The 22,891-nt window shown below is 39.6% G+C and overlaps 1 protein-coding gene across 2 annotated transcripts in view; it reads left to right on the forward strand.

Annotated features, from left to right (window-relative positions):
- Positions 1 to 382: 382 nt before the first annotated feature.
- The window catches only part of LOC125988655 (gamma-aminobutyric acid receptor subunit gamma-3), a 48,236-nt gene continuing 25,727 nt past the window's right edge, over positions 383 to 22,891 (forward strand). Inside the window, exons 1-3 of one of the 2 annotated variants that reach the window (XM_049754108.2) lie at positions 383 to 692; positions 918 to 1,093; positions 18,977 to 19,044. In XM_049754108.2, coding sequence (XP_049610065.1) covers positions 637 to 692; positions 918 to 1,093; positions 18,977 to 19,044 — 300 coding nt within the window. In that variant the 5' untranslated portion in view covers positions 383 to 636. The remainder of the gene's footprint in view (positions 693 to 917; positions 1,094 to 18,976; positions 19,045 to 22,891) is intronic. The other variant, XM_049754110.2, reaches the window with a different exon arrangement.

The following is a 22,891-nucleotide window of genomic DNA, read 5'->3' on the forward strand; positions in this document are numbered from 1 at the left end:
AGAAAACGGCGCTAATATTACTTCTAAGGATAATCCTCATCATTATCATCATCCAAAACACAAGGAATGTCTGCGTTTTATGTGCAAAACTAATTCACACGCTTGCAGCATAATGGCCCATTTAAAACGGTCCATTTAATATAACATGCCACTCTAGTTGATTGTTTTTTTGGGGGAAAAATAAACTAAAAAAAAAAAAATCTTCCAGACATCAAGTGCATGTAAAATGCAGGTGAAATCCACGTTATGCATGTGCGGTGTATGACTCACGTTAAATGATCGTCTCCGTACAGAAAGGGGGAGGAGGGCGCAGCTGGAACAAGTACATCTGAATCCAGCGACCCCCCCTCGCTTGAATGATCGTCAATCGATTGTCTGAGGATCCGCGTTGCCGCCTCCCCCACACACACCGCGCCCCCTTCGCAGGAGAGGACCGCGAGCCCAGCTGTGGTCGGGCGCTCACGGCAAGCGAGTGGGGGGGAGTGCGTGGGCGGATGAGGAAGTTCAGCGCACAGATTGATGGCCACACACCCATCAGAGTGACTACTTTTTTCTCCTATGAGTGGCGCACCGGCGGGGATCTCCATTCAGCAGGAGACAAATAAATAAAGCTGGATTTGTTTTCCTGTGGTGAAAATGACAATCAAGTTGGGGTTCGTCCTTTTGTTACTTCTGTCAATCCACGGTGCTCGGTGAGTTGGATTCATATCGCCTTCTAATACCTGCGCAACGCTTCTGCACACCTTAAAAAAAGTTGCTTTATGTAAATTGGAACGAATGCATTCATTCCCTCGCGCAACTGCACAGCCGTCAAACAAACCTAAACAACGACAAAAGCTGGGCACAAATGAATATCGTGTCATTTGCACAGCGAAGGGACATTAACAACGTGCACCACTTGGCCATTATGTTTACAGTTTGTCGGTGTTGTGTTCCAGTCTAAATCTGCTGCCACACGGGGACGACGATGAAGATCTCCACGATACCACTGTCAATCAAATGCTGGTGCCTAGATCGCATCAGGAGGACGCCACGCTGATTCTGAACAATCTCCTCAAGGAATATGACAGGACACTTCGGCCCGACATTGGAGGTAAGACACCAAGCGTCAGAAGTTATAGATGTGTTTATGGTCCTCAGGACCACTCATCAGGCGTCCACATTCTTTTACATTTCATGTGTGCAGTCAAGCCACCCTCAGTGTGAGGACAGTCTAAATTAAAAGGCCTAATATAAAATACAATTAACGTCACAATGTCTATAATGTCAAAAAATTACTATATTTGTCAGTGGGCCAACATTTTACTGGACTAGATTGACCTTGGGGGGCTGGACCCCAAATGAGTAAACTTATTATTTGATGTTTATTGTTTATATATTTTTTTCCCCCATTGCATCACAAAGCTGAAGACATTTCGGCTCTTACAGTCTTATTATGGCCATGAAACAACTTAAAATCACTTGATGTCAGAAAATTGTAATCGTCACCCAAATTTATGTGGCATAAATAAAGGTATTTATGCCAACTTCAACCTTTTCCATTAGAACAAGCACCTTAACGTTTAGGATTTTATGTGCATTGCACTCATGTCTGCTTTTTCATAGGCACTCACTGCAGCTTAATGTCACTTAATGAGGAAAACAATTAACGACAATAAAATTAAAAATATTGAGGTAATTTGTTATTTGCAAAGGGTGAAATGGGCATCGATAAAGTTTTTCATTTTATTATCAGGACGATGTTTGCATTACGTGTGATTGGCTGGCAAAGTCAGCTGGGATAGTCTACAGCTCGACCTTTTATTACGTTATAAAAAAAAAATATGGAAGGATGGGGAGGGGTAAGGGAGAGAGGGAGAAATAACCATCATTTCATGCTGTACCACACTGGTGGGAATCAATCCTGCTTTGTTCAACAGGAAATCTTTAGTGCATGAACTGGACCGAGAAGACAGCATGTGTGATTTTAAATAATTGATTGAATTACAACAGTGTGAGATTTAAACCCATTTGTTTTCCTCGTTTACGGATTACGTGAACACATTTTAAATTATTGCTGTTGCTTCCTTTCTCTCTGTTGAATTTATCGGTATGTTTGCACTCATTTTGCAAAAGTATCTTGCTCTGGTGTCATACTACTTTACTAAGTTGGCTGGCAAAACACAGCTTTCTTCACACCTTAATGTGGAAACACACGCTAGATAAGGGTTGAGTGTACCAGATTGCATGTTTGATAGACATGGGGATTTTCACCCAGTTGGTGAAATGGTGAAAATAATACCTTTCTTGCACCTACTTGACAACCAGCTGGAGGCAAGCGTTCCTTTGATTTCACCCACATCTCAAACTCCTTGGAGAAGAATGTTCCTCTTTCCAGAGGTGGGAAAGATAGTCGCTAATCATAGAACTCCTTCCCAGGTGCCTTTTCTGAGGCGTGAAGCCATGATTGTGAGTGGTGACAACACGGACGTCGGTCTCTCGGGTTAAGTGTGGGGGCGCCATGTTGCATGTGACTCACATGCCTAAAATGGAATATCTTTGTGTTATTTCTCCATCATATGCTGTAATCATTGTGTTTTGTGACTCAAGCAGTAATAGAGAGCCCAAGTGTATAATTTCGGAAATGACACCATAGGTGGATGTAAATTGGTTCTAGTTTAGGAAGAGTGCTAAATACTGGAGGAACAAAGTGGGCTTGAGGGATCTTTTGTGTGCAATGGATATTATATACTAAAAATGACAAAGGATGGCAGTGGTTGGGGGTTTGAAACTTGGCCCTAGTCTTCCTGTGTAGACTTTGTATTTTCTGCAGTGAAGTACTTTTTCACACAGGGCCAGGTAGCTTTGAATATGTTTTTCCATTCAATAAAATCACAGTTTTAAAAAATACATTCAATGTTTACTTGGTTTATCTTTGCTTACATTTGTTTGATGGTCTAAAACAATAAAATGGGGAAACTGAAAAAAAGCACACATTTGAGAAGCATGCAAAGACTTTTTACGGCAGTATATACTATATATTGATGCCGTGACCCAGTAGGATCTGTTTATTTCTATTTGGGCCAGCGTTTTTTCCTTTCCGCTCCCAACTCGAATAATACTCACATGTGTGGACATCGCCAGGGAATTGCTCCACTCCGCATTTTGGAGTAAACATGATGATGTTTTTTATGCTGTTTTTTTTTTGTTTTGTTTTGTTTACTGCAACCTGGTGGGACTCTGCTTTTCACCTAAATCTTGACACACTTCTACATTTGTGCATGCTGATTAAGACCTTGCTTTTGCAGGCAAGACGTTCATGTAAAGACCTAAAAATAATGACAAACAAACATTCACTTTGATTAAGAATGAGGGAGATTCGTTTAAAAACTGCCATCAGAGACACCTGACAAAAACATGGCGTGTACTTTGTCTCCAGATATACAAGATTACTGTGATTCTTGACCACTTTCCCAACAGCAAGTGAAAATGGAAAAATGCATATAGAAGAGAGCTTTCTCTCTTCTTGGAAGTCTTTCTACATGTGGCAAACATGTGCAAACCTGCCCACAATATGTGGTTGTCAAAACTAAAAAAGGCTGATATTGTGAGACAATACCTAGGAGGAAAAGTGTTGTCGGTCTGAATTTGTGTCATCCAGAAGTTGATGAATTTGGAAATGGTGTGGCTCACAGTTCACTGTAGAAAAAAATATTTTGTTGTTGCCATAAAAAAATGAAAATTTTGAATCATTCAAGCACAAGTTAACTTGTCTCATTTGAAGTATGGTATTTAAGTATATATCAACACTTGACTTAAATGGCAATTTTAAATCCCAAAGTGTGGTATGGTGTGGGCTTCCTCTATTGGTACGTGAAAGAGTCACTGATTGAAATGTTTAAAATGTGCATAACGTTAGTGTTTTTAGCATTTTTTTCAATATAGTAAAGTGCTGTTAAATACAGTTCAGTTATGTTAGCTTTTAAGTACAATATATTTGTATTTCATTATTTACAAATATGTGTTTTCAAACATTTATTTGGGTGCACTATTGGTATAATTTTCATGGCCAATACATTTTTAACTATTATTAATATCCATCCATCCATCCATCCATCCATCCATCCATCCATCCATCCATCCATCCATCCATCCATCCATCCATCCATCCATCCATCCATCCATCCATCCATCCATCCATCCATCCATCCATCCATCCATCCATCCATCCATGCTATTATTATTATTATTATTATAATTATTATTATTATAAATTAACAGTAGTTTTTATTTTCTATATTTGAGCACAGTTAATGTTGTAACTGCATTTTTACAAGAACATTACATACAATATATTTTATGGGAGTAAGACCCATGGCTTGTTTTTGATGAAAATGTGGGCCAACCACGCTAATTTTAAATGCATTACCATGATTATGTATAGAACAACAGCCTCGAGCAGTTGAGTTCTCAAATGTGGTATGGTGCGGGCTCACTCTAGTGGTATGTGAAAGAATCGTTAAAATGTTCAAATGTGCATAATATTACAGTGTGGACACTTTTTCCAAGTTTGTGCAGTGCTGTTGTTAAGTACAGTTAGTTCAGTTGTATTTTACTTTTAGGTACAATACATTTGCATCTTACCATTTACATATGTTTTATTGTGGTACTTGGAGGGCAAAGTATTTTTTTTGCTTCATTTACATTTCACAATATTATGCTTTGGATATCTATTTTTTTTAAATCCAAAGTACTTCCAAATAATGGAGGACACCTTTTGTTATCACAAAATCCTTGTACATGTTCTGCCCACTCAATAATTTGCGCTCTCCTTATAAATTCCCCTGCTGTGTATGAAGAATGCGCTTATTATCCCCATTGCGCCCGCACCTTGCATGTTTGTCAGTTGCTGGCTTCTGCTGTCGATCCACTGATAACATGAAATTAATTTTGTGATTAGCTAGCTGTAAGAGAATCTATATTGTTGATTTGGAGATATTAATACAACTCATTTCTGCAAAGTTGCAAAGGACATTTCCCGAATGTCCCTCTGCAAATTATGCTGATGATTTAAGGCATGGGTAGGCAACTCCGGTCCTCGAGGGGCCTGTATATTGCATGTGTTCTATGTGTCCTTGTTGCAACACAACTGATTCAAATGATCAGGATTGTTATCCAACTTCTGCAGACCTTGCTCATTATGTACTAATCTACTACTAGTTATCTATTATAATAATCTCCCCATGATTTAAGGCATCCTTTGATATTATATTCCAAGAATGTCAGTCAAACTTTAATTTCATGTCGAGACTATCACATGTATCAGACACGCACAGTTTAATATACTCACCTAAATATAATGGGAGCAGCACACTTGATCGCGACAGCGAAACCTGCTGTGAAGTGTCGCCCAGGTTTAAACTGCAAGCCAACCTTTCAGAGGACGGGGTATCTCCCTAAAGCTCTGCTTGCATAATGAGGGATGAATACTTGATGAGATCCAGTTGACAAACCTCTGTGTCGCAAATGAATTGTTAATGCTGAGGCAAAATCGTATGCGGCGAGTGTCTAGCGACACATCTAGGCCAATTACTCAAAGTTACTGATTTTCCAAAGACTTTTTGTTATGATGTACCTCAAACAAGTCTTACTCCTTTGCATAGAGAAGCAACTGAGGCTTTTGCAAAGGTCAGGTTATGCCCTTTTGTTTGTTGTTGTGAGGTAAAGCAACTGTTTGCCATCCAGCTGATTAGCAAGATATACTTCTATTTTCTATACTGTATCTCAATTTTTCACCTTCCTGTCAGACCTGTCTCGTTTGTCAAGCCTTTATTGTTCCAAGCATTCCATGATTGCTACTCCTTGTTTTTCTTTAAAACTACTTTATATTTAGGTTTATGTAGTGATTTATCTGATTTTTTTAACGTCATAAAAGTGCTCTCCTCCTCCACTCCAGCATAGAAAAGCAAGGAAACAGTCGACAGCCAGTATAATAGACCAGAAATGTTATTAGCTCTGAGTTCCCATGTTTGCCCCTGTGAGGCTATCCTCGAGACTAATCTTCATATAAATTGGGTGACTGGTCGACCACCGAGGAGTACTGATCCTCACCTTAGTCGATAACAAGCAGTTTGCCTCAGATTGGACTGCGATTTTGTCCCTATTGTGTCACATTTCCTTTGGATTCTGACCATGATCCTTGCATGACCCACTCGCGTCTATGCTCGAGAGTGTGTGTGCGCGTGTGAGTGAGTGAGTGAGTGAGTGAGTGAGTGAGTGAGTGAGTGAGTGAGAGAGAGAGAGAGAGCGAGAGAGAGAGAGAGAGAGAGAGAGAGAGAGAGAGAGAGAGAGAGAGAGAGAGAGAGAGAGAGAGAGAGAGAGAGAGAGAGAGAGAGAGAGAGAGAGAGAGAGAGAGAGAGAGAGAGAGAGAGAGAGAGAGAGAGAGAGAGAGAGAGAGAGAGAGAGAGAGAGAGAGAGAGAGAGAGAGAGAGAGAGCATGGTTTTGAATGCTTTAAAACAGTATATGTCACTTAGGATACATCTTTGTATTGAAGCTCATATACTCATGAAACAATGGCAACAGCTATATATATACAGTACCTTTTGTACTGTGGTAGCCCAGTATGATAACACATCAAGTTATTTAACTATGCCATTGCTATTATTAGCTCCTAAAAATGTTTAACACATGCAACCAAAGACTGTGCAACATGTTCGTGCATTGTGTTATGTTCACTTATTAATTTCTGTCAACATATACCGAGGTATATTAGAGGCTTTGAGCTTTTGAAGTCAAGGACTGTTAAGTAGTGAAATGATGCACTTGGTCTTAACAAATGATTCTGATTTCCTTAAAAATAGTGACTTGCAGTTGCACAAAAGAGACAGCAGCAGCATCTCCTCACACTGGCTTTTTCTCCACACTCTCCCTCCTTGACTGTGGTCAAAGTCGCTAAGCCTTCTATCTCTATTGAGCAGCCCTGCATGTACAAAACTGCAGCTAACAGGGCTCCTGCCACATAGTCAGGCAAAGCACAGGGGAAGTGACTGAGTTTCAGTATTTGACCAGATGGAAAACGAGAGTGCTCTGTAAAAACTTCAAAGTCCATTTTAGAGGTCACATTTGATGTAATCACTCCAGGGTGCAGGGTCATAGTGCTCACTCAATTACTGCTGTCTTCCACGTTATACAGCAGTGGTCTTACTTCACCCTTTTTGTTCGAGCAAAGGCAGCCTTGTGTACTTACACTGCTGTTTACAAGCAGCAGTGTGATGAGATTGAGGAGATGGCATGCTTGGAAGTTGATATTCAAGGCCAGTGTCCTTCAGTAATAGCTGAAACATCATAAAATCCACTTTCGTCTTGGCGCATCACCAACCATGGAGTCCCTTTTCTCCTGTCCATCAGCTACGTAGTTCTCTTTCTCCTCTACAGTATGTCATTGAAAGGCCTTCAGGAAGTTTGAACCACTGTCTGTTGTCATCTTAGTCACGTTTTTCCTGTTGTGGTACTGAATGGAATTCTTCTAATGCTGCAGCAAGTACATGAAACTCGTGATAGAGCTGCATGCCAATGCAGTTTGTCAAATGCGTGTCATCTGGCAGACCAGTCCAGTGTTGTTGGCCCTCGGAAATGACAGACCATCCCTGAACTGTCTCATAGACATAATGATCCGGTTACACAGTAGAAAGAGAAGCAGAGAAGACAATAGAACAATGGGCGACAATCTCACACTGACTATCAATTCACCTCCTTCACCCAGCACAAATCACATTACTCATGAGAAGCACCCAAAATGGCGCCAACCTCCGGTAGTTGGGACAGATATGCCTGACCCCAGCTGCCTCTACTGCGGTACAAAAGGACTCTTCCTCGACTTCTGTCCTGAGCTGGCTAAAGGCCAGGCTCATCAGTAAACAGGAGCTATTTGGATGTAAGTGTTAGATGTGTTACTTGTCACTAAAAACTCAACTCTGGCACAGGTCTTAGTTGACTCCATTGCTGATGCCAATTTCATAGAAATATACTATCATAGACTTTGTTATAAAACATAACCTCTCTGTTTACAAGATATCCACTCCGAAGGAAATACTTTCGATTGACAGAATATTATTAGAGACTATTACACGCAAGAAGAAGATATCAATCCCAAAGTAAATACTTGCGATTGGCAGAACAGTAATAGAGACCATTACACACAAGACTGACCCTCTCAAGCTAATTTCCCCCACCAACCATTTACCTACAGTGTTGACTCTATGGGAATGGCAGCACTGGTCGAAACCAAGGACCTGAAGGCAGCATTACGCTGCATGGCCTCCCGACTCCTTTCCTCCTGGTCTTTCCACCTCCTATGGGTTGAATACGCACACAACTCTTTAGTTAGCGCCGCCACAGTTATGTCATCATTTATGATTAATTGGTTCTCACCCCCTTGTATGTAGAGTCAGAGTATGGCAGGAAGGGCGAGCTGCTCTGGGCAGACAAGTGACTTTTGTGTTTTTCGCCCAGATAAATTCCGTGAAAATTCTTAACCTGGTCCTTGCTTGTCGATCACACCTCGATACGGTGCTCATTTTTTTTTACCATTATGCTCTTCATGTTCTTTGCAGCTTCTTATATTCCTCATGTATTTTACCCCTGTCATCACTGTACAGTTGGTGGCGGTGTTTCCATCATGGTTGTGTATGTGAATCACCGAAAATGTTTATTCGCTTCACATTAAAAAATTAGGCACACGCTTGTCAAACTTTGCATGTGTCACAAGCTGTGCTGGGACAGCATGGGAATTTGTTTTGCATTCTTAAAAGGAGTTTCATCAGAGGAGGACTTACGCTATCTGTGGGACTCCATTAAGTTCTGTGTACTTCTTTAGCTTGTAGGGGTGGATGCTCTGGTGGCAGAAAAGTATTATTAATGCGACAGGGAATTTAACCATTAAAATAGACTCATCACCACACCATGATATTCTGTGACCTAGATATTTGAAAAAATAATAAAACACATCCATAGACGCTGATAGAAAAAATGCTTCAGTCACTGAACGGAATACATGAAGAAGCTGCTTGTTGACCAGGATTATTGATCAAATCTAGGCTTTTTTAGCTGTTTTATAGTAGCCTACTTCACTGAAGTTTCACTACAACAATATTTAGCGTGTTTGTGTGTGTTGTGTGGTGTGGCTGTATGTGTATTATGATACGGCACAGCAGCTTTATACTACATATGTACATGTAAAATATTGACAATTTCCTCAATTTGTTTTTACTGTCATTGATGGGTCATGCCTGATTACTTACTTGCTACATCATTCATGGAAAAATTGTTACCACTGGCAAAATATGGTGTTATTTTATTGCAAACAATTTCCATCTCTAGTTTCACAGGCTGGTGCATCACAATGCCTTTTATGCGCTTTATTATCAGAATGTCTCCTGCAGCCTGTTGTCCATTTATGATTTACAATTTAGGTTGCAATCTTGCAATGTGTTCACATTATGCACCATCTATGTCATCTTGGGCAAAGTTATGTTACCATGGTGATCGCTTCCCTTCTATATCATCCAGTTCAATGGGTTTTTCTTTTTCTTTGTACTCCATTGAAAACCCTGCTATATCATATTTATTTATACACAATGATTGTGTCCTACTCATTTAAGTGGAATTGAACCCAAACATATTTATTATATGTTCTATGCAGCCCAACTAGTCTTAAAATTAGTATTCTGATTAATGTTGTTTGTGGAGTGTGAATTAAACAGCAAAATCCACCTGTTTTTACCCATCTACGTATTTTGCTACTTGCTGTCAACTGAAAATGACCTTCACAATTACTCAGAAGGTAAAACCAGTCGCAGCAGGAAATCTTTTTTTTTTTTTTTTTTTTAATAGCCTTTGGAGTTTGATCAGTTTACTTCACTTGGGAAGGTGATGAAGCTTCAGAAAACCCTTTTTATTGTCAACCCCTTTTGAATTCCTGCACTAATAAGAAAGGAAAAAGGAATGGCTTTGGCTATAATGTAGCGCCTTGACGTTGAGGCTTCTACCAAACTGGGGTGCAATATGTGTTGACAAGAACAGGCCGAGACTGAATGAAGGCTGACACTTTCCTCCTAATCCTTTGTGAGTCATGACCACTTAATTGATTTCTGTTTGACCCTCACGCTGCCCTGTGTCTCTCCTTTTACCACAGCAGTGGTAGTTCACATTTCCACACTTGCTAAAAGCATACTGTGCTGTTTCTTCGAAGAGACTAAAAAGAAATATGAGCTGTATTGACCAAAGCAAAGAAAACATGGATCCCCTGCCTTCGACCTTTTGCAAGTGTCACTTAAAAAGAAAATTGTCACTTTTGAAATTGAAATGAGGATAAATAAACCAAATATTCACTTCTTAATGTACGCTAGACAGCAGCTTATATTTGGCTCTTTGATTACATTTTTATGGTTATGATTAATAAACAGCAAAATCATTTTGTTGCCCTCCTCTCATTACACCTTCCATTCTCAGATCTACTATAGATACTTGCTTAAAAGCCGCTTACCCAAATACAGTCAGGCACCTGTGCAACAGGTTCTCATCCACACAGCAAACACACAAGAAAAGCACTTGCCGCTTCTACAGAGTATTTCTTTAAAAGCATTTTTTCTGTGTGTGTTTGATGTATGCTGCTGCTTTTGGAAGAAGATAAACAAGTCCAGTTTCTCAGGGTTTGTATGATTGCATCTGAATTGTTTCCCAGCTGTGTGGCTGCTTCCCTTTTGCTTGAGTATCTGGAGAAACCCAACAGGTTACCTATACTGGAGTAGAAAATTAAAACAAACATCACATCATAATTATGTAACTCTCAATACCTCAGTGATCATTAAATACATACAACCAATCATGGCTCATTTAACGTTTGAAAGCTGAGCTGTGATTGTTTGTTACCTGACTTCTAAGCACGTAAGGCTATTTTCAGTCAACAGCAAGTAGCAAAATGCGTTTTTAAAGGTGTTAATTGTAATGGGAAATCATTATTAAATTCACAAGAAACAAAATGTTACTGCTGAAAATGGCTAAATAACTTAAGTATCCCTTTAACCTGTCATGATTGAAGGCATTGATTATGGTGAGTTTATTTCAAGTGCTGTTGGGCAGACAACAAGTGGAAAGGAGTTGCAATTGGCAAGGCAGACCATCACACTGAGTGCTTTTCTTGCACAGACCAATGAAGCACAATCACAATTTAGCTCGTATCGTTGCATCCACCTCTGCTATGTCATGCCACAGACTGTACCTCACCGACTGACACCACACAATGTTTTGTAGTTTCAGTTTTTATTTTGACTCTGATTATGAATCTAGTCCTGAATGAGTAATTATTTAGTTTTCAATACTTGTGTTTCATTGAGATTTGGAACGTGTCATTTAAATGTTTCATGTTTATACTTATATATCTTGTCCATAATGATTTCCAGAACTGGTGGAATCCGCTGGTGAAAATTATTTATTTGAATTGGAAGATAAGCCTCTTCACTGCAAATTTAATTATTTATTTATTTATTTTTTATCTAAGGGAATTGTAGAGTGATGTAAAATGAAGTGTTTTGGCATTTAGCTCAGATGTTAAGCATATAAATCTATTATCTTGCAAATGAATACCATCAATGTCAATTAAAATGTTTTTTAGGGAGCTTTTTCTCAGAGTCCTTCAGATCGTGTTTTCCAAACACACATTTTTTTCTGTAATCAGCCGTTTAATTGAAAGAGACACCAACATCTTTTAAGGGAATACAAAGTGTGTCGTATCACAAACTCAAATAGTGCAACAGGAGTGGATCGACAAAGAGATGAATGGTTTTTGGAACTGCCAGCATTACGGTGACTTGAATGATTTGTTCCGACAAACAATGACTGTGATTTTTATAAAAATATTTTGAAAATGTATGCGAAAAATTAAAATAATTTTCAACTGTTTTGTTAAAAATGCTCATTAGCTGTCTTGAAACTGGATGACAAAGGCAACTTGGTCTTTTCTCTGGATTTTTCATGCTTGCTCATTAACTGTCGACCTTTTAAAAATGTGCATGCTAATTGATCATTTCAGTGCTCCCTGACTGATTTGACTTAATAGCTCTATGACACCTCCCACCCTCCCTCCCTTATTCAGATATAACTATTACATAAATAATATGCTCACAAGTTTAACAAACCATCCGTGTCACTCTAAATCATGAAATCTTCATCCTCTGTTTCAGTTTTGAACAACTCAGCTAACACCAGAGATAGAAGATGCAGCTGCTTCCTCTTCTACGTCGCTTACGTCAGACTCATCAACACAATTATCAACACATGCCTAGAGCGCCCTCTTGCGATTTAGTGTGAAAATAACATGTAAAATGATTTAAAAGTGTGTTAATAATTTCACACATAAGTCGCTCCAAAGTATAAGTCGCACCCCCGGCCAAACTATGAAAATAACTGCCATTTATAGCCCGGAAATTACGGTAATCCTTGCCTTCGTTACATTTCGTTTAGACTACTGTAGTGCACTTTACTTCGGTGTCAGCCAGTCCTCCATCAAACTTTTCCAGTTTGTCGAAATTCTGCTGTTCATCTCCTAATTGGAGCTCGTAAGAGGGAACACATAACCCCAATTCTGGCATCCCTCCACTGGCTCCCAATACATTTTAGAGAGCATATATAAATAAAATTGAATTGTATTGTGTTGTATTCACAGATACAGTTAATAGTCTCACTGGCGTCTTAACACTTTAAAATTTCATAAAATCAGAATGACTTGTTGTTTATAGACAACCGTGGGAGTTTATTTTTTCTGCCAGGTCAACGTGAAGTAATGTGAGTTCGAAGGGCTTCTTCACATATTAACGAGCAGTCGCACACGAAATGGCGCATGACGAGAGTGGCTACGTTTGTGGAGAGCAATGGATTATGGTGTTTACAAACTACTCTCCTCCGTAGCCCACTTAAACTCTATGAACCATAAATGTGATTTTAATTGAGAGAGGGATTGAGGTTCTATGTATTGGTCCCACTGGAATAATCCAAATGGAAATGTTTACAGGACACAACAAAGTAAGACTATTCAGCAGAGATGACAATACACAGAACACAGACAAAAAAAGTTGTTTCAACTTTACCTAAGTTACTCTATGGCAGTCTTATCCTATATGCAGTATGTATATACTATACACAATGTAAGGGAGTAGTTGGAATTCCACACACCCAAAATCATTTAAAACATTTTTGAAATGGTCATTATGAATTGACAGGAATACATGATCAGTATGATGTTTGAAAAACATCTGCGTGGTTATATCCAGCTCATTTTGTATTTAGTCATGCTGTCTGTGTCCACACCGGCCAAGAGCAGTGCCAATGCCTCTGTTACGCACGGATTACTCTTCCCCACAGGGATATCTTCATGAGATACTGTCATTGCACCATATTTAATACTTGAACTACCTTGCCGTCATTTTGACGTTTTCCCCAACTTTTATGTGTTATTACGCTGCACATACAGTATAGATTGACCTGGTCTCTTGATTTTCTGTAAATATGTCATTCCTATAGTATACTTTATGGTAATATAAAAATGGTTTTGAGTCAGTATTCTTTGAAATACCGAGCGCCCGCCAATTTGTTGACTCTATTCATCTTACGCACATTGCGATGGGAGGGCGCCATCAGGTTTACATAGCCAGCGGCTGCATTGAAATGCTACTTGTCATCATGAGCTATAAAAAACATTATAGAGTATAGGAGGCATTACAGCTGCTAGAAAATATTGACAAGTCTGAGGATGAATTAGGAGGCTGTCCGAGGCAAAAAGTCCCCATGCCCCGGCAAAGAGGAGCCGTGTCGCGTCAAGTATAATAGGCTATGTGATATTTATGACATTTTAGACAGTAACGATATAAAATAGTAAAATTTCTATTGTCTTAAAATACGTATGCTTTTTTAGAGGTATATTTGTAATTAAACAAATGGTGAACCATATTTATTCTGTGCTATTGAGTGTACTAGTTTGCACAGTGTAAGTGAGCAAATGATCAACTTACTGCAGCTGAATCACCAACACTGAGGACGCTGTAAACTAGAAATATATGATATATATAATGTTTGGATGGATGGATGCTTTTAATAATGCTACGCAAGCTAACTTGGCTGTAATATTAAGTCACCGTTAGTTCTTAACGTTAGCAGTACATCATCGCGGGTTCGCTTTATCACATCAGCGACACGACAAAGTATTTATTCCTAACAAGTAGTCTAATATAGCATTCAGCAAGCCAATTTCCAAACAAAGCTCCAGGTCACACCGTCCCTAATCAAGACGGTAACGAAGCAGAGTAACAAAGGATGCCTATCCCTGAGAGAGCCTTATACAATTCATCAAATGGGCGTGTTTGTGTGTGTTCTGTTGTTACCAGACGTTGGTGAGTTGTGTGTGTGAGGCCGGTTTGCAAGGAGGCCCAGCTGCGTTACCAAATAAGGAGTTGTTTTGTCTTATCTCCGTGGGGCCATTCCGGTGAAGATTCACTTTTGGTTGTGCAGTCGCATCGTCTCGCATCTGTCGGGTGCTTCCTTTTGCAATCATCCACCACCTTTTGTTTTTCCATACATACTCACAAACCCACTCATCATTATCAATAAATGAAAGTGAAAGTGATGATCAAAAACAGCACTACAATTGTGTCCTTTTTATGCATCTAAATGGCAGCATAAATGCATGTCCCTTGAATATAACTTCCTTCAGAATTCCTTCATCCCCCCTTTTAATCCCTTGTAAGAGGTTATGACTTCTGACCCAAGGTCATAGCTCCTTGAGTCACGTTCCTGATGAGGGCATCATGTACTTGGGGCCTTCTCTGTCTGATCCCTCTGTGGTAGTAACAATAAATCTGGCGCGTAGCATAGTAATGTGATGGGTGTGTTCTGTTTCATTTTATTAATTTGATTACCAAGCAAGGTCAGTGGAGTCCAGACAGACAATGGCGCACATCCCCTGCGTATCTTCATTCTTAACAGACCGCCCATAAACAGTCAAATTTGGACACCATTTCCTCACTATAACACTCAGCAAAGGTTCCCAACAAGGATGTGTAGTGAGTCCTTTACTCACTGTACACTTACAACTGCACACCATTCTCTGGCCAACTCCATTTTCAAATTCACCAACAATACCACTGTAGTCAGGCTCATCTTAGTGGGAGACAAGTCAATTGAGAGACTGTCGGTGAGGAGTCAAGAGCACAACCTCACTCTGAAGACCACAGAGACAAAATAATTCATCCTGGACTTCTGCAAACACAGCACTCAATTTTTTCAAAGGGTTACCAAAGATGTGAGACTAATCTTGAGGGCAACATTTGGCTCACTGATACCTGTAGCTCTCCCCGAGTGGAGCTGTGTAGTCACCTGGGATCTATGCTCACAATGCGTAATGTATTTGTCACGCACCGAGCTGGTATGAATGCTCTTTCTTCTTAATGGAGGCGCTCAGGGTAATTTTGTAATACAAAAGGGGCCAGCTATTTTTCTTCTCCAAAGCAAGATTGGGAGGAAGATGAGAAAAATGAAGAGGAGGGTGATGAATTCACCTGGCCTCTGTGGATCTGCTACTCCCATTAGTGGAAGTTGTTTGATCCACGCAACTCAGTTCATGCTGTACTTTGTTCTTCATCTTTTCCCTTTTGTTCTCATGAATGAGATGTCAAAGAAGCTCTGCAGAGACAGGTTTCAGACCCCGTCTATAGTCTCCTTTCTGTATTACTTTGTAAAAGGCTATTCAGGTGCCATTGAGCTTCAGACTACAATGACCACAATCTGCACTTTGCTTTTAGTCATAAATACATTTTAAGTATGATTGTATCATTTGGAAAAGTTGCTGATGATATATTGTCCTGTAACCTTAGGGTGCCAGAATACCCCAAGTGAAAAATCAAGATTTTATTGTGGGCCTGAATAGGCACTTGTTGCCCACTACTGTACTTGCCTTCATTATAAGGTTAAAGAGTGTGGGAGCGGCCAACAAAACTCCAAAAGAAAATAGCCGTAATTTGGGGATGTTGTGAAGTGAATTCTGTTCAAGGTCTGGTAAAATACCCGGTCTACCACAGTGGGTGTTCATTGCATTGGTGCTTCCATTTGATGCATCCAAGAAGTCTCCAATTGATCGAGTTCAAATCTGATCAAGTCCAAATCAGGTGTTGTGTCTTTTTAAAACACACATAACACAAAAGTCCTGAATCTCTAATGTGGCCAAACATCAAGAATACGTCCCCTATTTTTACCAACAGACTTGCAAATGTGAATGACAACTGAGGAGTGGCACAAACTGAAAGGTGGACATGTAGCGAAGTTCCTTTTGCAAGAGAATTGTTATCCCTAATTGGACAGTTGGTGGAGCGTGACACATTCCTGGAATGGAACCAAGCCTCCCAGCAGGCATCCACCAACGCATGTCCAGCACAGCAGGTTTCTTAGAGGCTCAACACTCTGATCCACACGCATGAACACACCCTAGAATCTGTTATGTAGAATGACCTCTTAGATTTGTGAATTCTTGCATAATTAGGGGAAATACAGAACTCTAGAATATTGAAAAGCATGACAAATTACGGAAATTAATATTGTCATGGATTGATGTAATTTTTTATTTCACTCGTTAGATTACATGGAGACTGTTTGACTTCCTTAATTGATTTGGCTGCTGTGTCAAAGTATCTTTGAGGTACTAATTGCGGTCTGCTCTTCTTAGCTCGCCTGCATCTTTATTTGCTTATGCGTAGCATCACCAAGCATAATTTCTACCCTTTCTAACCTGCAGTCAATCCTGGAAGCTACCTTCGCTTGACAATGTAGATGTGTGCAAAATTATCCCATCATATTTAAACTCATGTTAAATGACTAATGTTTATCATCAACTAAAACGTGTGAATGGAGAAAATTCTAGAAATGTCCTCAAAATCATTCTCAACATTTAGTATCCAACAAATGAATGATCTCGCCACTTTTACTGTCATATAGACGCTTAAACATCATTGAACATTTGCTATAGCTTACCATTCCGACCGCATTAATACTCAGTCTCGCGAGGTTACCTTCGCATCTTTTCCGCTCCACTGGGATAACACTGCCTCATTTTCCACACAGCAACAGTTGTTTATTTTTACTTCCCCTCTTGTGAAACAAAGAAAAAAACTCAATTGAATTTTACAGTTAGTAGGTCACATTAATGGTGAAAAACAGGGGTGTTTAACGTATCCTTCAAGTACCAGAGGCCTGGGAGCTTGACGGTTCTGCCCAGTTTTGGCCAATGCATAAAGCAATGGAAAATAAAGTGTTCTGCAATAAGTATTTAGGAAAAAATTTACGAGAAATACGTACCCCACTAGGAAATGATGAATCCACTCTGAAGTCCTTTGCTGAAATTGACACAAATGACGATTGGGGAGTATAGGAGCCAGTCCAGGCACTTTGTATGTAGGCACCAAACAACGAAAATGTGTCCTTGTCCCAAAAAATATGAAACTGATTTCTTTTTTTTCCCTCCCTCTTATAATTATTGCCTGGAAACTTCCAATCGCCTCAGTAGAAAAGAAAATGCACATGAATGTACAGTGCTATTTTTTGTCGACGATTTCGCAGGTTAATAACCCTGCAAGACTGAAAGACTCCTATGCATTATTCCTTTCTTGAGTCACTTTAATTTCTTCCATTAACGGTATATTTACACAATTATTTACAAGCACTTGTCTTAATTAAATGTTTAATGAGTCAATGCAGCCCCTGGCTGGAGGTTTTGCGCTCTACTTTGCTCTTCTACAAACAATAGTAACCAGATGCAGCTAGTGGGGGGCAAGTTTGCTTGTCACAAAACAATTCACACTTGTCAGATTTTTATTTGAAGGTAAGTTATTCAAATTAGTTACTTTTACCAACCTGTTAAGGACTGAACTTTTTATGAAATTGAGGATGTCCATCAGCAAGATTTTACACCATATCAGTGGTGTTCCCTTGTCTGGTCTTTCTAGCATATTTCGCAGACAGGCTTTGCAATATTTTGTAGCATCAGCAAAATGTTTCGCTATGTCACAGATTACACAAAAAATGCAAATGCAATGGAAACAATACATTGTAGTGGGATGGCGCATGAGATAAATAGGGGAAAAATATTGTCACGAATCCAAGTAAATGTGCTGATACACCAATGTAAGTTTTAATATACATATAATAGGACGTTGCATCTTTATGTCATCATTCATTAACCAGGAAGGAGCCTGCTAAGTAACTAACAAATGGATTCTCAATCACATTCACATTGTGTTTTTTATGCGTGCGTGCGTGCGTGCGTGTGTGTGTGTGTGTGTTTGTGTGTGTGCAGACATTGTCAGCAAAATAGCATTGTGGTTAGTACTATATCTGTCTCACAGTCCAAAACCATGAGCACGTTCCAGAAAAATTTCATCGGAGTTGCCGGATGGGAACACCTAGATTCTTAAGGTGTACACCCTCTGCTTATGAGCGATAGGCGGCAAGGGAGCTGTAATTGTAGAGAGTGGCCCCTAGCCGAAATTTATTCGTCGACTGGGACACACGCATCTGCTTCAACCCTCCTGGCCATTTTTGGAAAATCCATACATTTTCCTGAAATTCCAGATGGCCACAACACCCCTGTATATTCATTTTAAACAAAATAACTCTGCTTTGTAATTGAAAGTTGGAATGAAAAACATAACTGACGCTAATATATTCGATTCTGGCCAGTGTCTGTGTGCTGGCCAGTAAATTTATAATGGCCACCCCTGGTGGCACGCCTGTCCAAAACTTCCATTGCATAGGTTTTTCAGAGTACACTGTCTGGCTTCCCCCATTCCAAAGTCATACTATAGTACTGTAATATGATGTAATGTAATATTATGTATAATATTATTTGACAATATTTTAATGCAGATTGTACTCACTTTTGGTTACTCTTGACTCTTTCAGTGAAGCCAACAGTCATTGATGTGGGCATATATGTCAACAGCATTGGCCCTGTTTCATCCATCGATATGGTGAGTTCAAACACTTTCCTGATCTTCTTTTCTGTCGATGTGTCATTGCCAATGAACTTTTCTGTTTACGTCTCATGAAACTGTCATGAGCTTAGAATGTTTTTTTATCATGAATTATGAAACCTCTGTCGTGACGTCACACTGTGATGCATGGCAAAACATGTAAGCTGCTGATGGCGGCTGGATAATATTGTGTATGACGCCGCAACTTGGATTTGATTCTACCCTTGGCTACAGTGAACCGTGTGTCCTCCTGGTTATTAAAGTAAATCATTTTAAACTTGAACAAAAGGTGGAGGATGGACTGGCAAAATTTCGTAAAGTGCCCATTGCTAGTAAAGGCTTTTTATAGTCCTTGAATTCCCTTTTATATATTTTCCTCAAACATTACTTATTGCTTTGCTTTGATTTTTGGAGGCCTTAGAGGCTCCCACACTGAGTGCAATAAGTTAACCTGTAACTTAGTAAACGGCCTTGGTCTATTACACTTGTATTTTAATAGACATTACAAAGCCTAACATTTCTGTAGACAGTGCCAATTGATTAATTTACTTACATGATACAGTAAATAATTGGTAAATAAACCGTAAGTGGAACAAAGTTGCAGAACAAGCATACTGTTTTCATGTTTACTAGATTGCTGTTATTTGCACAGTGAAAGAGTAATGGGTTGCCAACTGGCCATTATTCCAGCTGGATCCCTGCAGCTCGGTTTAGCAATTAAATGGACAACTCACCGAGACCATTAAAAGCTGAGGAAAAAGATAATTGTAGCTTCAGATGCACATTCTGAAGCCTGATTAAATGAACTCAATCTTTTTTTTAGATAGTATATATACTGCATCTTGGCCATGAAACATCTGACCAGCCAATACTCCCATTACTCTTAGTCCCTTACAAAGTGTGACTGAGAGTGAAAGTCTGCAGTTAAAGGACATCTTTGTTTTATCTCACATCCACTGTGGTGTAGACCCAAAAACCTGAGAATTGTGTCACTGTCTTGATATTGATGGCTCTGTATGATGATGCTAGTTTCATGGCATGAGCAGGCATGGCTGCCAACGTAATTGGTTTCCTTGTATTTGTTGATGATGTGACTGCTGACAACAGCAACAGGATACATTTGGGCCATGTTTGCTCATAGGCTTAAAAATTATTGGACAGTGCTTTACTATGCAGAAGGACAATGACCCCAAGCACACTGGAAAAGCAACCCCAGAGATATTCTTTTTCATTTAAGGCAAAATATAAATAGATAAATAGCCAAGTCAGTCACCTTCCCTGAATCTGACTGAACATGCATTTCACTTACTGAAGACAATACTGAAGGAAAAATGCCCCAAGAAGCAGCAACCACGGAATTAATTTACAGTAGAAGCCTGACAGAGCATCACCAGGGATAAAACCCACCATCTGGTGATGTTGCTGCAATCCACACTTCAGGGTGTAATTGACTTCAACTCAGAATAAAAAAAAAAAGGCAAGTTTGATTTATGATTGTTAATTTATTCATTTCTGATGCTATCTTACAATACACAGGTAAGTCCAAAGATACAGCTGTTTGCCTTCAGTGTAATACCAAATTGTGCCAAGTAGTGTGTGGGTCTGAAACAGATCCCCAGCTATGTTGTTAAATTTCACACTTGATATTTGTAATAGTACACTCTCGTATGTATGCATACCGACATTTAAAAAGTACATTTTCCAGAATGTGTTAAAACAATCAAAATGTACAATATATAGTGATGCCTGTGAAAAAATGTAACAATGTGCTTATAAAAATCATTAATGGGAAATATCAGCATTTGATGAGACTATTGCTATGATTTATGTTCATTTATGTTTTGTGCAAGAGGATGTTTTCCACAAATTTCCATTTAAGGACCCCCTCACATTATATTGACGATTGCATGATCGTTGTATTGTGATATGTCATCATCACGAGTCACTCTGCGGTTCTCAACACCAATCAGTAGGCCGATAGGTCAGCCTACTCTACACTGAGCGCAAACCTTTACAATCATGCACAGTGATTGTGATTCACCATTCCTCCAATTTTTTTCCTCTATGTTGCACTGATTGGCGACACCCTGTCAGGGATAGCGAACAGTGGGCACCACAATGCAAATCCCCTGCTGTCCTGGGAGTTTGCTGGAGTGGATTTATCTCTAATGCTCCCACTCTCTGTCTGCCTCGGCATGTCTTTCACTTTTGCCAATTTTTTTCTGCTCTCTTTCCTCACTTAACTGCACACGTCAGGCTAAGACTCACCCGAGTCCAATTGGTCATTCGTCTGCAGACCTCGGTCTCTCTGAAGTCTGTCTGGTTCATATGAAGAACCACTTCAAAACTACCATATCACCCCACCTTCCGTTGCATATTCTACTAGCTAACACTGTCATTATATAGTGGAAACTTGATTTAACAGAACTGCAACCAACAGAATATGGATTTTATGGTAAAAAAAAATATTGTCCAGTTCGCTCAAAACGACCATTTGTACAGAAGTTGTTAAAGTCTGTTCGTTCCAGAATAGACCCCTTGATAGACCACTACGTCACCGTGACGTCACATTGTTAGCTGGAGGCAAATGAAAGAAAGCCATCAGTTAACATCGCTATTGTTATGTAAAAACATGTCATCTTGTTGCAGTTTTGGTTGCCAAAACCGTAAAAGCAAAAATAAAAACTTGAAATGATATCACAGCCCAGCCTCTGGCAGTTATGAAATGTTGAAATTGATTATTGCCAGCTAAAGTGCTGTTTCTGTCACATCTGCTTGTTTTCTTTCATAAGTCACCAAGATTCACAAGTACAATGCGTTCCTAGGGGCTGTTTGTAATCTGAATTGTGCAGAAGTGGTTATTTACTCAATTGAAATCTGTAAGGGCTCATTTCACTTATATTTCCCCTGAAGTCCGCAAATAGCCTAATCTCTCCATGGCCTATCCGGAAAGGAGGTGCTTTAAGTGGCCACACTCAGCTGGCCACACATGTATCTGTGGCTAGAGCAAACTCTCATCATGTTGTAGGTGTACACGTCTTTCGAACATCCCATTTTTGATATAGTATACATTTTTGTTGTCAAGCTATTTTCTAAAGACATCTAAACATTAATGGGAGTGAAAAAAGGAAGCCCACTCACCAGCGACCAGTTGCACCACCATTAAGCGCCCACCCCTTCCCACAAAGCAGCAGCGAGATAGGTTTGGATACAACTTGAACAATTCAAACAGTTTCAAACTATTATAATTATTGTACGGAGCTCTGCGTTGCAAGGCTGAGATGCCCCATGATCGACCCTGCTGTGGATCCCACCACTTCATCGGCATCCCTTCCTCACCCACCCGCGGCGACGAAACTGGATGCCGTGTGAGCCTGCGGCGGGCCTTCCGGTAAACGCTGCGTTGCTTTTCTCGAGGATTAAGTCATGCAATCCTCAGTATGATTGCATTGTAGTTCTGCCCATCTGCTGTAGTCTCACGCTTGTTACGGATCTGTTTATCCGACTTGTCCAACGTGCTCATGTATCTAATTATGTCCTTGAATTGAGAATATGTTGACTGATTTTCATCATTCTCCATTATTAATCCTTGCCTTGCTCCCGCGGCTATGCAACCAGGATGTCTGCATGTGATGTTTATTTATTTATTTATTTATTATTGTTATTATTTATATATTTATTTATGCTTTATTGTTTTAAAATAGGGGAAGGGTAGATTCTAAACACACTTTTTAAACACACTGTGGAGAAAATGTAATGAACGTTTATGATAAAAAAATAAAATAATAATATGGGTTGATTAACTACCAATGGGGTGGCAAAACATTTGGTAAAGGTGACAGCT

Source organism: Syngnathus scovelli, chromosome 2 (genome assembly GCF_024217435.2).
Source record: "Syngnathus scovelli strain Florida chromosome 2, RoL_Ssco_1.2, whole genome shotgun sequence".
NCBI lineage: Eukaryota > Metazoa > Chordata > Actinopteri > Syngnathiformes > Syngnathidae > Syngnathus > Syngnathus scovelli.